We start from the raw sequence: 17,575 nt of genomic DNA on the forward strand, positions 1-17,575 counted from the left end.
ACAAAGGGTTCATGTCTTTTGATTAAATTTTGAGTTGATAGAAGCTCGGTCAATATTTACATAGGGTATGAAATGAAAAATTCAACGTTCCGTCTTTGAGAAATCAAATAAAACTTTTAGCAAATTTTAACATTTTATTCAAGAACAAGTCAAATTTCGTTATATCTCTAGATAATAATTTTTACCTAGTTGCAACTTCTTCCAATACTTTTTCTTTGCTCTTCCATACTACCGGATGTAAGATGATAATTCAGTAATAATAAGTATATGTTATTGCTGAAACGCCACATGCGGATATATTACCTCATTGAATTCAACATATTTTCTTTCAGTAATTCGAATATAGTTATCTCATCTTAGAAACCGAATCTCTGTTAGTATAAATCGTTTGTCTTAGAAATTAATTACTGAAATGTAGGAAAAAATGTATTATCTGAAAGAAAGCATAGTACCTGTTGTCCATGATGGGGTTGGTCCCTCTCTGTAGCTGCGTCAGAGTTCGATAACTGTCCGGCAGTCCATCCAATATGGTCTCCCGGGTGGCGCCCTTGTAAGGATCCGGCATCGGAACGTCGTCTCGGTTCCTGGTGCCGTAGAAGGAAGACGATTCTAAGGAGCGGTCCCGGGACCTTGCGTGCCGAGAAGCAGCTATATCCACCCTCTCGAGCGACCTGCAAAGACAAAGTACATTCATTCCATTTTACTTTGAAATTGACTCGAACACGTGATATTAAAATCACTTCACTTATTATTTATACAACAGAGGCATTAACTCCTTCCAAGAAAACGGCATGTCTGTTTTTAATGATTTTGTGCAAACTTGAAACAAAACCGTAGCCTATCATTACTATTCATTTTGATGCATTGTTTTCACATGATAGAGTACTTTGAAACAGTAATATGCCTGCAGATTGAATCATGAGACATAATTGTGAGAAAATCTTCAAAGCAGTCTGCAAGACAGATTGCTGACTTAACTCTAATAAATCGGTCACGTAGATATTTATTGGTAATATATAAATGAATTTAAGATATAAGATATTTGTTAAATAGATACTGCTCACTAAAAGAGGATTTTCAAAATTTTAACCAAACGAAAATTAATTAGTTGATTTTAGTCGAAAGTTAATTAGAATTAAAAACTTTTCCCTAATTAACTTCGGAGTGTGTGATTACACAAAATAATTCCGTTACATTTTATAATTCAAGAAATAATCTTTTCAGTGCTGCCCATTTTATTTTTCCTTTAAATTCAATAAATTTTAAATATATTTTTATATATATTTTAAAGCAAATTTTTCATTGAATTATTAATCATTTGCATCATTATTGCTCATTGTGACAATACTAAATATTTTTTCAGTGTATATATTATTGCTGTATAGTTAAAGAAACATTTTGTAAATAATATAAAGATAAACGAATTCAGGCCTAAAATATCATCAGGCTATATTGTTTTTGATTAGTTTAAATCTCCTAATGATTTTTTCAGCTTTGCAGTGATCATGGTCATAGATTATTTGAATATATTATAGTAAATGTGATTAATCCGGTAATTATATATAATTACCAATGCACGTACCTACTGATGATTTTGAATAATCACTAGTAATTAATATCTATTGCATTTACCGTAATATATATATAAAGTAAAAAGCCATTAAAGACAATATTAATATCTTCATAGTGAAAATTAAAGTGGACTCACATTGTGTACAAAACCATCGATGCTAGAGCTTATTTAGGGTTGAAATGAGAAATATCGTTTTCATATGGCGCCCAAGAACAACCTTTATATCTACGAGCATATATTACCTCTTAATTGTATTACACTTATTTTTTGATGTATTATTTGTTATTTCATTCCGCAAAATAACATAAATAATTGATAATCGATACTTCGATTAAATTATCGATTAAAATATCGAAATTATGTAATTCGTTGTTTCATAAATCAGGCATATTGTGCTACAACCCCTGCCTAGCCAGATGCCATGCGAGAAACTTGATGGTGCCCCCCAACAGCAACCCCACCTAACACGAAGAAAGAAACAGCACTTGATGACATTCGACCCTTGAAAACAATAAAGAACCCTCTAGAGAAAACGCATATTGGTACAATAAAAGAATTTTTAAAAATTACATTTTACATTACATATTAAATTGTGAAACATTAAAAATGCATAAAATACATTAAGTGAGTGTTAACTTTTTACATTAAGTGAGTGTTAAATTTTTACATTAGGAGAGAGCTAAATACAAAAGCTTTGCCAAAATGCCCCTAATAGAAGATTTAATGACTGGAATTTTGATGAGTTCTTCGACTTCATGAGACATACAATTTCCTGGCCATCTGAGTCTGTGTCCTCGCCATATTGCACAAGTTTTGATTACGTGATTTATAGATCCTTCTTCGGTACCACACTGCCGGACTTTGGTCAAAGAAACGTCTTTGATGCACAGAAAATACATGGCCAATGTATACTTGGTTAAGATAAAAATCATCCTCAATTCATTTAACCGAAACGTTTTTAAAATGTTGATAGGCTGTTCGGCCCTTGATGGAATTACTCCATCTCTCCTGCCAATCCTTGATTATTAGTTTTTAAGTCTCATTTGTGAATCTAGTCTCATAAATCAGGCATGGCGCTGTGCGCAAGAGATTAATGTGAATGATGAATAAATGTTAATGCTTATGTGATGAATAAATACCTTAATCATTTTTAATAACAATGAAAGTTCAGAAAGGATTGAAAATTAAAATTTCACACAACATTATAATGTCCCTTTTTGAGAAGAATCTTTTATTTTAAAATATTCGCATAAATATTTCTCTAGTTTACGAATTTAAATTCGGTATATGCATAAGAGCAATATTTTGAAAATACCTAATTAAGATTTAATAGAAGTGAAAATATTAACTTTTTTATTATAAAACACTTGAAATTCATTTTAATTAATCTAAGACACGCTAACAGAAGTACCAGCAACACTATAAATAACTTAACGAAATTCGGAGCTTTTAATTCATACTGATGAAGAAAGGATTTTCCTTGGACTGTATATAAAGAATGAAACGGAATATATTTAAAGAATAAAAACACAAAAATAAATCATTTCAAGATATAACTCTTTTACTGGATGCCATATAAAATGGCTGTTTAACTGTAGTTTCAAAACGATTCGCATGAAAGTTTGCTAAAATAGTAAGTGAACAGGAGAATTCAAGTGTCTTTTTTATGCTAATTCAGTATCTATCTGCCGGCGTATATAGTAAATCGATCCAAAGGGTAAGGAATAAATTGGGGTCCATATAGTCCACGGCATCTTCTAAAATTGGGAGAATGTTAAAAAAAATACTTGTTGGCGAGACGGGAGACGACAGGGGATGTTTTAAAAATCCGATGATATGAATAATGAGAACCGTTCTCTCTTTCTAACTACATAAGGATTGGACTTATACAAATGAAAAAGAGTGGAAGAGAATATAACAGACGCAAGTTTTCCAGCGAGGTGTCATATGCATAACTAAAAGATAATTGAATCAGTTGAAAAATTTTAAATGATTAAAGGCATCGATAAATTTTTAGTCTGAAAATGGTTCATTATGATTGGACAATCCACCTGATTTGAATTGTCTTTGTAACGTCAAGTTAAAAGAATGATGGTAAAATTAAAATCTCTCTTTTCCGCCACTTCCACCAGCTTTGAGCTGGATTCCCCCCCTGCGAACTTGGCTGAGACTTTCAATCTCTCTCGCTGTTAAAATCTAATTAAATTTATTTTAGTTATTAGGTTTACAAGATAAAAGCCACATACATTTCATATATGGGAAAACCACATATATGAAAAAAGAAGGACGGTTTTAGGTTTGCCTAAACTTTTCCGAATTTACTTCAATTGCAATAATTTCGGAATCATTGCAATAAGTAATATTTTTATAAAGAATCTACCAAAAATATCATGCTATATTGGCAATAAACACCATTCACGTATGCAAGGTAATTCATACTAAGGTTGCAAATATATCTAGTCTTATGCAGTACCTTGTATCTTTGCTTTTGTATTCAAAAGTCATTTCGTTTACATTTATGGCTACTAATTTACCATTGATTTCTCTAGTAACAGGTTAAATTTCCTTATTACTTAAATAATAATTTACTCGTATATATGCCATTCCAAATGCTTATTTATTTACTTTTACATTCAAAAGGTAATATTCATTTCCATTCCTGAAAAGATTTTATAAAGGAATTTTTAATAAGTTACATTTCTGTGTTACTTGATAAATAATTTTCTTTATAACGCTTTATTTATTTCTGTAAAAAATTTGAAAATTATATATCGAGTACCACAGAAAATACACTGAGTTACACAACACCAAAGTTAATGTAAAATGCTAAAAAATTACTAATTACCCACAGCTTTCTACAAATAGGAGAACGCAAATCAAACTAAAGTGAGATTTTAAATGATCAATTATTGATCAAGTCAACGATATGTTAAGACGGTCATCATCCTAGACTGTAAACTAATATAGATCTTCCCTACCTTGTTATAGAACTAGAAAATATCCAAATTGTCATAATGTGGACAATTTGGATATTAATGCAGCCAACTAACTTTGGATATTAATATAATCAAATTAAATAGAATTAATTTTAATATAGCCAATTACGATACAGAAAAAAAAATTCAGTTAGTGTTTAGAAAAATATAAACTATAAAAAATTTACATAGAATAAAGGTTCCGAGGTTACTTTGATGTTTGTTAAACCATTATTATAAATACTCCCGAAGCCTAAAAAAAGAAACATTCTATGATACTGATTATTTAAAAGGAAAACCAACTCAATATGCTAGAAAAAAATTCAAATTGTCATACCAGGGCTATCAATAAGGGGACAGATATCTAAAGTAAAGTATTTTTGATAAGAATGAAATTAATTTGAATTTTATTATAATAAAAAATATTGTAAAATATGTACAAAATACATTTAAAAATTTATTAAAATTAGTGAAAAAAATTATAGGGGAACTAAATTGGTAACAAAGGAAAGGAAAGTTTTCAATTTTTAAATAACGTAAAATAGTTTTAGTATATATATATATATATATATATATATATATATATATATATATACGAAATTATCAAGGAAAAGTGGTAAAATTTCGATTAAATTATAAGTATTTTTAAGGTCTAATTACAGTTTACATACTCCCAAAATGCCTATTGTTATCCTTCAAAGCATGTAAATATTTCAAAATCTGAAACTCTTGTACTACCGAATATGTGAATGTTTTAAAGCTCAATATAATCTTTGAATACAATTTTCTTTATTGTTCAGAAGCTATTATCTATTATTTCTAATATTTTCAAGAAATCTACTCTTTGTTAAAGTAATTAATTGTATTTTTTGCAAACAGAGATAATAAAAATAGGGCAAAACAGAGCGGCCAATTTTATGAATAATGCACTAGTAGGATGCAGTAGAAATATCAATATTTTGTATCTCATGATAATGATAGTTTTATGATTACAGTGTCATGTACACAGATGTACGTTGATGGATGGCAATGTAATACCGTGTAAACAATGAATTTTCGTTATGATCCTTGAAAACTTTTGGGATTGAAGAGTTTCAGCTGCTTCCGTAATAATTTAATACGAAAATTTAAAACACTTATCTTCAAAGGATCATTATTTTGTATTTTTTCACAATTCAGACACTTGAATTCGATAGCAAATGTTATTTTCATTCGCAGTTAACTAAGTCACCTTTCCACAATTTCCAAGGTTTAGTGAATTTCTTCCAAATGGAAGAATGTACCGTACTTCTATGCGTATGATCATTACGATTATAGAGCAATTGTCTGGATATGGGATTGCAAAAACATGGACAAATCGCTGAGGCTAATTTTCGAAATCTCTGCTAATTATAATGCTTGCTGTATTTATATTTAGTATTAATCATCTTTGGCAAGCAATTGAGAGTTTAATTCAATTAAATCTCACAGGCTTTACTTAAAGTTCAGAATTTCCTCAGGAAAATATTTTTCAGCATCAAACATTAAAGACTTTTTATTTTAATAGATTTACATCTTCTTTTTTAATTGTCACACGAACCTTCTTATTGGTTTCAAGTCCTATGATGCCATAATGCCACTAAAAAGTTGTCTTCGAAACCTATTTCAAAATGTTGGCTGTGTTTGCGGTCTATAATTTTCTTTTTTATTTCTCATTTAAATTGCGTAAATGATTAATAGAATTTCTTTTTTTAACTTTCAACAATTTTATCTTGTTACACAAGCTTTATAATAATTAATTTCAAAAATAACTAAAATTTGCATAAAATGATTTTGAATTCATTTTTGAAACTTTAAAATAAAAATCTGTTTTGATATCGAATTGAATGAATGAATACTTAATTACTCTAAATAGTATGATTCATTAAAAAAACTTTTAAATAATTGATATGTGGTCTGCTTTAGGTCATCTTCATACTCTGTCTTCATCAACATACTACAGTTATTAATTATGAAATTCAGTCAATCCCCCCCCCCCACCCTCGCGTTGCTTCAAAACGAGTTGTTAATATATATAAATATACAAGAAATAATTATTGTGAATTCAAAAAGATTTAAAACATAGATATTCATAAAAATTTGGACTTTAAATTTTTTGATAATTATGTTATTTTCTCCTTGATACTTCATTTACAAGAAAATAAAACCACAAGATAAAATTTTGAAATAAGAAATCAACTAATACAATAAATGTTCAAGTAGAACTGAGTTGCATTTCTGTGCTTTTATTAATATTTTAAAATGGTTCAATTTTATCATCATTCAAAACATAAGATTGCACCGCACCATGGAAAAATTGAAGCTCTAATTTTCCATTTCTTCAAAAATAATGACTTTCATTCAGCCAGAACTATTAAAGATAAGACTTATAGGCAGTTTGAGATCTAACAGCTGAAGGATCATAAAATTGATAAGTAGAGGAAATTTAAGTTGATCATTCGTTGTAAGGGGCCTTTGAAAAATGCAATTAATCTGTTTTAGAAGCCCTGAAAATTTATCGGTGTATAAAATGAGAACTAAGACAGAGTTAAATATGTCTCTTAAAAATTTATAGTTCAGTTAACAATATTATCTTTCACTTATGATAGATTATAAGCGTTTGTAACTGAATCTAATTCTTAAAAGTATTTTTGATAAATAAATATAAAGAAACAAAGATAAAATAAGTTTTAAATTTTGGCATATAGGAAAATAAGCGCAACGAAATTCTTTAGTAGAAATTTTATTCAGTTTTATATACATGATAATATAAAATATCGTTTACGATCCTTTACTTTGCCTATTAAGATCAAAATGAAAAAAAAATTATTCATAATTTAAAATAAGATCTGGAGCTTCTGAATTCAAATTCTTAAATAAAGACAATGCGACATTAAAATACGAAGTTTTTAAGACCCATATAGGCATTAAATTAAATAAGAATGTCTATAGAAAATTATTTTATATACTATATTATTTTATATTCTTTTTTAGGTTAAAAAAATAAAATGATTAAAAGTTAACCTGCAAAGTTCGAGTTAACAAAGACATAAAATGTTTTTAAATGAAAAATATGTATTTAAATTGTTAAAAAAACCTTTATATGAGTGGAAAGAATTGAAACAAAAATGCAGCAACTAAAAATGAAATATTTTTTCAGCACATTTCACAGTCAAATTGGTTACAAACATTTTTGTTGCTTTTTATGAAACGATATTATTTTTCTTTTTAAAAACACACCTTCATAAGTTGTTTTCTAACAAAAAATCTAAATTTCGAGAAATATAGTTTGTAAATATCTTGAATTTCATTTCAATATCTGTTCATATGCTAAATTTCGAGGTATGCAACTTTTGTTAAGTTATATTGTGCTTAAATGCTTTAAAGCATTTATCCCTAAACTACCAGATATCTAAATCCAACATGCCAGATATGTATTGTTTTTTTTAATATCTCAACATAGTGTAAGATGAAGTCACCTGAAAGCGTATGTATGTTTGAAAGATAAAAACTCGAGAAATACTTAACTGATATTGGAGATATTTGTATAATTTTGTTGGGCATTTATTGGGGAAGGTTTTTAGTATATTGAAGTCATATCAAAATAAGAAAAAGAGTTTTATAATTGCGATTTTAATTATTTTCTTAGCGAGTTCAGTCCCCAGTTAGGCTCTGTTTCGCCCTGACAATATTCAAAACCAAAGGAAAAACGTTTCACTCTGCTGGAATTGACTTAAGGTAAGAATTTTTTTTTCTAGAGTTGCATCCAAACAAAATCTTTTTGTCTTGGCACTAGAAGGAAAAACAGCCAATATAGTGTACAAAGAAATATTATGAAGCAAGCTGAATTTTATTTTCATATCAGATTATACAGAGTTGATAAACAAGTGTGGAACAGTGGGTACAATGACTTATTTGTATATTTTGAAATTTTGAAATAGCTTTACTACTGTATAATTTTAGTGTATTGTTTTGTCTATGAACATAACTTATTTTTACCTTTCTAACAGTCTAAGTATTTCTGAATGTGTGCTATAAAAATAGTTTTGTAGTTATTTTTGATGATTTCTAAATATAATTTATGTTTGTTTGATATGCAAAGATTGCAAGATATGCCCATGTCATATCGGATGGAGTCTAGACTTAAGTTTAAAGCTAATTTTTACTCTTGGATGTTATACCATGGGCAACACTGTGGGGCACTGCTAGTTTAAAAATAAAAATGCATTCCATGCCAACCAATTGTTTAAAGAAGCACTTGTTTTGATCACTTATCACTTTATTTTTCACTTAATTCTGAAACAAAATTTCAGGGATTTCATAAATCTACATTTCACAAAACTGGAAATTTCTGAAACAAATCCGGATTTGACAAAGTAACCTGGTGACTACCTGGCCCCCAATTATCCTTGTGAAAATCAATCCGCTGCATAAAAGTTTTGAAAAAAAGCAGCTTAAATGGTACCACAAAAATTTTCGAGCATATTCTTTAATGAAGATATCACCCCATACCGCCTACAAAAAATTGTGGACCATCGGTAAGGCAAAGGACGTATTGAATAGTATGGGTATAGAACAGTTACGAAATATTAATCTTTGAAGTGAATTTAGAATTTTCACTAAATCTACCGCGTCATCCTAGGCGAGTTTCTTAACGATTAATCCCTGGCAAGCGTTATATTACCCCTAGTTATTAGTATTCGAAAATCAAATTTGTGTTTTAGGCATACTTTTCTGACCGATTAGAATCAAAATCTGACCCAGAACTACAACTGCAATCACAAAATAGCATACCAAATTTGTTTCATATTTGATATATTTAAGTTACTCGTTTTAGAATTACCTTTTTTTAAAAACACATTTTCGAAATTATGTCACTTTATCTGTGAACACGATAACCTAAAAATACTTAGAACTAAACTAATCAGATTTGGTACATGAAATTGGTACATTTGTAAATTTCAGTCAAATTTAGTATGGTACCCCTTTTATTGGAAATCTGGTTATCCTGTTGTAAATACGCAAGAAGTAACTACAAAGCGTAATGAGTCTACTATCGAATTTGAAACCAAATTCGATAGTAGACTATAGTATACCAAATTCGATAGTAGATAGAAACCAACCAAGGGACTGGCATTCTGGATTTTCGTATGATAATAAATGCGTTAATTGAAAAACGTAATAATTTTGGTAAATGAAATTTGGTTCACAATTTTCATCTACAAATATAGCGATTTTCTATAATAATTCTTATTCCTGGAATCAAAATTCTTATATGCTGGTTTTCTGAAATAAAACCAGGGGTCTTGCCCAAAGTTCCGCAATTTCCTGCGAATATAAGGGGATACCAATCTGTATTAGAGAAAATGTGAGAAAGTTTTGTGGAAACCACCTATGATTTATTTAATTTATTGGTAAAGATAATCTTGTAGCGTACATCTCTTTAATACTCTCGATATCTTGTTCAAATGTAACTAGTGGGAATGGTCCTCACGAAACTTTCTTGTATACTCTCTAATAAATGTGTTATTCTCTCTACCCCACGCATAAAATAGTGGACCCTGAGTGTGGTCACGATTGCCCAAAGTGCTAAAGTTTTTATTTTCAGAGCATTGCACGAGAAATGTGAGCGTTTTATTAAAATAAAGAAAAACGAATATACATTAAGATCAATATTCTTACCATCGACTGAAACAGAAATGCATCTTTAGCCACAAAATCACTCGCCAAATTTCATTTATATAAACCAATTTCATTTATTTCCTTGCGTTTTTGTGTTATCGAGATTACATATATATTAAAGTACAGTTGGGTGGATCCTGGCGATAACGTCGCCAATGTGACAACCTAGACGGATTTTTATTTTATTTTTTATTATATTTATTTTATTTTATTTATTTATTATTTTATTTTTATTTATTTATTATTTTATTTTATTTTATTATTATTCATTTATTTATTTTATTTATTTATTATATTTATTATTATTTCTGGCCTTCAAGTATCGTTTTTTAATTGAAAAATAATAACAACAAATATTCAATTAGTAGTCAACTTGGCGAGATTTCAAATAAGTCGCCAAGAGGTGGGTCCATCTAGGATTTTACCGTACAGTTAATAGGTGTTCAACTTTTTGACAAATATGATTTAAACAACCTAACCTAATAGACGCTAATACTTTATACCAAAATTCGTTTTATCTAAGTTGCTGTATTTTTGAGTGATCGCATTTTTATGCACTCGAAAATACAGACATACAACTAGTCGAATATAGGGGACATTTTCCTAACGAAGTATTTCTACACTGTTCGTGAGCACATACCCTGTGCTCCTGTTCGCAAAAAATAAAAGATTCTACTCAAGAAAAATCAGGTGATAGTTTTCATGACAGTCATCCATTTATTCACATTGAGCCACTCCTTATTTTTGTACAATTTCCGATAAGCAATTCCATATCACGGTTACGAATATTTCTTAAAGACAATAAAAATTATTTTCTTGATAAACTACTAATTTCATAAGAAACTCGCTGAGTTTCCGCTTGATCGTTAAAATAAATTTGCTCTGCTTTTCCTCGCGAGCTATTGATCACTCACACCATGTGAACGTCTACTCTTCGTGACTGCCAAGCAAACAAGAAATCTTTTCTGCATAACTTTCAAGACAATGGGAATGCACTGCCATCTGGGGTTAGGAAGAGGAACTAATCCCTACACAGCTATTCAGTGGATTTAGTTCAAAATTTGATATGCGTCTTCACATTAGATGCTAAATCTGTGCACCAAATTTTATCCACGTAGCTTTTTAAATTTTATAGCTACAAAGTTCCTTTTACTCTAGCAACCAGACATATAGACTTCTGTATGGATTTCGTATAATATTTAATAGAAATCTAGAAATTTGGTGTAAAATTCTTATGTCAAATTTCCTCCATCAAGCGCCTTTGAATTATTTTGTTAACCAGCAGACATACAGATAACAATAATTTAAAAAATACTTTATTTTAACTCAAAGAAATCTGAAACGTGAAGGTTCAACAAAATTTCGAGTTCGACTTTCTTTGATGATTAAAACACTTCCTAGCTGTATACTTCGAAAAAGAAAAAGAAAAAAAATTAAAATGTATTTATGAAATTTGTTAATGACCTTTCGCAGTAACTATCACCCGCAAATTATAAATAGATAATTTATTTTAAATATTATTATCAAAAGCAAATTTGATAATTAATTAAATAACCATTAATTTAAAAATGTATACTTCATTGATAAAGATATATTACTTAGTAAAAATAACTTATTTATGACAAGAGCAAAGATAATGATGGAAATTAAATATAAATTAGAACACTCAAAAAATTTAAAGACTGATATTAGAGAAGAGGGTTTATAAAAAATTACTTAATGAAGTTAATGAGATTCCTTAAAAGCTATTAACTTTTTATATACGTATATGGTGAAAAAGCATACAGTACCTTTAAAATCACTAATGTGTGCATAAATTTATTTGTTATTCTATTTCTCTTAATTATGATAGTTAATTAAGCCCAAAGATTAGAAGAAAGTCATGATTACAAATTTATCCTGTCAATATGTTAATTAAATCTTTGCATTGAAATTTGAAAGAAAATGTGAATTAGCGATTCAAGTAATGATACGTAATAAATTCCATATTTAGAAACTCTTTAGAAAACGAAAACGAAAGAAAATGAATATGTAATTTTGGTTATCAAATTTTATTTATATATTTAAATCGAATAATAATAATGTCTTTTAAAACAATAAATTTATTATTAGATAATTCTCTGTTTCTTTTTAAATTTCTCGTATAAAAAAAGAAAACATTGTAATTGTCGAAAAAATAAACCTCTAAATTTTGGTGAATTTTCTCCTTTTATGATAATTAATAACTTTATGGGCCCGAAAAATACATTTTTGGAATTTTGTCTATCTCTGAACAATTTAACTCAAAAATGCTTTGACCTAGAAGGTGGGAGATTCTGTATATGATATTTACACTAGATTTATATTGTTTTATTGAACTAGCCGCCTTTGGCAACCAGCGTTTTCTTCTAGAATTGTTGTGGAATGAAATGTCTAGAATGACATAGCTGTCTCAGATAAAAAAAAAATAATGTGGACGGATCTGACGACTTTCGTTATTATTGACCCGGCTTACGTCCTGAACGAACAGTGTTTTTTATACGCCAATTCGGGGGGGGGTAGTATTATAATTTGGGGAGGATTTGCTTGTAATATGAAACTACTCCAATAGCCTTTTTGAAACTAAAAAATAACCCTTGAAAGATATCAAGACAATCTTGCTGAAAAATTATTACCAGAAGTTCCTCTAATTATTAGTGGGCATTATTGTCTTCAACAAGATAATGCCTATATTCAAGTGTCATCATCTACAAATTAGTGGTTTCAAGAAAATGAAACATAATTATTGGTCTGCCCTTCAAAAGTCCCGACTTGAACCCTATGAAAAATTTGCAGGACTTAGTGATTACGCCAATAATTGTAAATTACAGTATGCGATAGAAAATTCGTAGAAAAAGATATCGAAGCAACTTTTTAAAAGACTAGTGGATTCCATTTCATCTCGGTTTGTAGATATTATACAAAAAAGAGCATATTTCTGAATAATTAACTACTTTGTGAGCAAATTTGTAACTGGTCCCCTTCAATTTTCCTATTTTCCTTCTGTGTAAAAGTTAAATGTAAGTAAAAAGGCAATTAATTAAAAAATATATTACTCAAAAAAACTTTAAATATTGCATTTATTTGTGCTCTGTTGTTTTAAAAATTATAATACACAACAACAAATAGTTTAAAGTTTAAAAATATTGTTTTTCCACTGGCCTTGTATTTTATTCCACCACTGTACAAGCCCATCTTCCAATGATTGAGAAAGAGGAAGGTATTCCCTTGCTTTTCCATCGAGATTTCTATTTTAAAACCCATTCAGGACAAACGACAAATACAAGCGTTTGTGTTAAATTCTCTCAAGACCAAACTCCGTAATATTGCGTTACGGCGAAACTTGATCAGCGAAACGATTGACTCACGTATGTGTCAGGCTTTAGAACGAATTGTTTTCAATGAGATGGCATTTCAAAGTAATGGCCCCGGACATTAGAATTTCTATCTTTGAAATCAGATGGAAGTACGCAAGTGTGTGGGAAACGCAAATTTAAATTTGAGGATTGGATTTTCACAAATGTAAATATAAACACGTGCTATCGTGTGTACAGAGAAACACGTGGTAGCGAATGTAAAGAGAAACATGTGGTAGCGAATGTTAAAAGAAATACGTGCTCATTTTTAAAGGGTTATTATAATTTCTTCTCTCACTTGGTTTAGGAAATTATGAGAGATATTCTAGCAAGAATTTGTACCAATAATCCACTATTAATTTAGGAATTTTCAATAATATTTTGAACATTATTGAAATCATCAAATATTATGAACTATCATCATATATAAAAATATGTAAAAAGTATTATTTACTCAGTATTATGTAAATTTTACAAAATTTAATGGAATTATGAGAGATATTCTAGCAAGGATTTGTGCCAATAAAGTAGTGTTAGTTTAAGTTCTTTCAATAATTGTTAAATGAGCTAGATTTTTATTTTTTAATATTAAATAATAAGTATTTTAATTATATTTTACTATAATTGAAATAAGATATTTATTACCAAATATTTGGAAATGTATGCTATTACGCATTATTGTGTACATTTTATGCAATTTAATGGGTATTAGACTTGGCGAGGAAACATTTTTCCGGCCTGTACGGACAGTTGGTGCTTTAGGTCCCGTAATTTGTGAGCACTTTTTTTCACACATATCCATCCAGGAGGGGTTAAAATGATATAATGTAATTTTTTTTATAAACACGTGCATGGAATACTAATTAATTTCCCTACAATTTCCAAATTACACGGTCACAGCCAATACAGTAGTACTGAGTAAGTGCAATGTGCTTTAAACAATGCACAGAATGAGTGGATTTGATGTGAAATATTAATCTGTATCGTATTTACCTTTCCTACGTTAATGGAAAGAGAGCTTGTACGGGAGACAGGAAGCAATCAGACTGATTAGCCGATTCCTAATCCACCAATCAGACATATTTCTTCATGGTTCTGCGAGAGTCATTATCGATTGTTGTCTTTTTCTTCCACCTGAGCGGATGTTTGTAAGAAAAAGAAAGCCACGCCAAACTTCTGCTAATTACTACACTGTTAATGGATTCTTAATATATTACGCATATCTTCAAGTATTTTGTAAACCTCATTATACTGCTGAAATTCTTTTATTGCGAATCGCTTATATAAAGTTAATCAAACTACAATTAAATTCAGACATGCAGATATTTTAAGATTTCTAATAAATATATTCTAAAATAATTTGTGTTTATAATGATAATAAAACCAAGAGGGGGGGGTCCTTTTGATATTCATACGTACTTACCGAGTTTGTATTATAATGAAGGAAATCTGTAATATATTTAAGATATCTTATTCATGGCGGTTAAATCAAAGATTAGAAACTAGTTTACAAGCTTAGTGTCAAGGTGATATACCAAAACCAAAATCATGTAATATGTCTGATAAAATCTTTCTACCCCACATTGATGTGAGAATGGCGACAAACTATTGTCACAAACCTTGTGTCTATTTGAAGGAAAGTACCGTTTCTTTACATGGTAAAATTCTTTAAAGCGTCACTGGTGACAAACAAGGGAATTAGTATTCATTTCTCGAAAACGGTACAAGATACGGGCGAAAAGATTTAATGTAGTAGTATAACAAAAAAAAAAGCATTCTGCTCCATCCATAGGCCTACAAAATGTAATATAAGAAGACATTTTCTGCCCATTAATACTAAGAACAGCATTCTTAAACAGCTCTTTTATTGGTTTGCGTTTTCAGAATATGTGATGTCACAAGACATGTTGTTTTTGATAAGTTTTATAACGTTACAACTTCGCAATCCACACTCAAATAAATGCACATTTTAGACGTTTTGTTCTTAACATTACTGAGATAAAGTTGTCTTTTTGTATAAAATAGAAACAGGCTTAACAAAATCAATAAATCGGTACTTTGCAAATCATTTTTTTGGTATCTTGTACAGTTTTTAAAATAGGATCTCTAACTCCATTTGTTGATGGAGCTGTAATATATCTCTTATGCAGCACATAAGACACTAAGTTTGTAGCAATAGTTGTCGCCTTTATCAAGTTAATGGGGGGTCGGAGGACTTATTAGGCACACTGCATAGTTTATTTAATTATCATGTTATTGAATCAATAGACAGAAAACTCGTTTACAAATTGCTCAAACCTTTCATAAATCCTAATCGTAAAACAATGTATCAAATTTCACTCATCATTGATGTCAGGGTTTCAAACCAATCCAATAAAACTTGTTTCTCACAATACTTAAGGTTAAAACTTGTTGAATTTCTTTATTATAAAACATGATTTTTTCATATATAATAATAATTACAAAAGATGCAATAATCAAATGGTTTATGGTCCAAATATAGGTGAGGGGGGGGCTTCTGAATTTCATATATCCTCTAATTCGGAGTTTTCTAATTTGTAAATTGCAGGAGCATTAACGTTTTGAAATTATGTTTTAAAAGAAATCATATTGATTTAAATTATATAGATGAAATTATTACAACTTCTTGTTTTTTTCAACTCTTTTCTAAACTTCGCATGCTCAAATAAAAGATATTATATGGTAAAATAAAAAATTAACTCTACTGAAACCTCGATAGTTCTATTCTTATATGAAACTTAAGAAAAGGTGAGATTTAATAATTGACACGATTGTTTGTTCTATTATCGCCGTTTGGAATTTCCGTTTTGAAGGTTAGGGCGAATATGAAGGAACGTGATAAAATACATACGGTAATATATAAAATCAATTAATCAATAGACCTACATGATATAAAGCTGAATAAGACGATACTTTTCCCGATAAGAAAGTTAATCATTATAGCGTGTATGTTATGTTTATAAGTAACTGAAGAAAATCTTCGCTGAACCATTACTGCAAAGCAGATAAGAAGATCGATCGATTATGATAAATCAATATCAGCATTTCCTTCCTGATTGAATAATTTGCCTTAGAATGTTGGGTATTATTTTCCAGTTCCTTAAAGAGTAACTAGTGACCGGAAGAATACTTAAGGGAATCTGTTACAATCAAATGCTGTTATTATGGAGTTAAAGAGGTAAATTGTTTGGATCGATATATTTATCGAGGCTTAAAATTACATCGCGATGAGAAGATGACGCGGTTTAAAAATAAATCTTACCATGTTCCTGATTATGATCTTGTCTGATCTCGAATAATTCATGGAGTTTATAATTTTAAATGTGTAAAGGTTTTCTGATAACCTATAAAATTAGACCCACGTTAATGCAAATTTGTAAACTTATTTTGTACTTCTAAAAGCAACTTTCTACGATTTTATAAGCAAATAAATGGTATATTTTGACCTTTTCATCTTTTTGATCGTTTGATTTTGTGGCAAAAATTTCATGCAATGAAACTGTGCAATCAGATTCCTTTTGTTATTGTCATTCCTCAGACTGTTCTACCTTTTGCGAATTACTATTTCTCATCCCATTTATATTTACAATTGAAGTATTTTGAAGAGGTAAAAACGGTAGAATCGTGGAATCCCCCCCCCTCTCTCTCAAAAGAGTCCAAGAAATCTTTCACAATAAGCCATAATTCAAGATCATCAAGAGACGTTCTCCAATCTGCAAAAGCAATGACTTGTTCTAGGACCTCATGGTCATCATCATTGCGATAAAAAACAGTCATCTAGGTATTCTGAAAGGAAAAATCTTTTTAGACTCTATTCCTGAATGATTCTTCTTTATTTCTCAATGGTTCTTCTATTAGAGGGATATATTATATCTTTCGGAAACTTTTCACTGCTCATTTCCTTATTAAACTCAGTAGAGCAAACTGCAAAG

The 17,575-nt window shown here is 29.5% G+C and overlaps 1 protein-coding gene across 1 annotated transcript in view; it reads right to left on the reverse strand.

The window, feature by feature from the left end:
- LOC129963391 (myosin-14-like) overlaps nucleotides 1–17,575 on the reverse strand; it is a 131,769-nt gene that overhangs the window by 44,899 nt on the left and 69,295 nt on the right. The window contains exon 2 of the mRNA XM_056077731.1: nucleotides 453–671. Coding sequence (XP_055933706.1) covers nucleotides 453–671 — 219 coding nt within the window. The remainder of the gene's footprint in view (nucleotides 1–452; nucleotides 672–17,575) is intronic.

Source organism: Argiope bruennichi, chromosome 3 (assembly GCF_947563725.1).
Source record: "Argiope bruennichi chromosome 3, qqArgBrue1.1, whole genome shotgun sequence".
Taxonomy (NCBI): domain Eukaryota; kingdom Metazoa; phylum Arthropoda; class Arachnida; order Araneae; family Araneidae; genus Argiope; species Argiope bruennichi.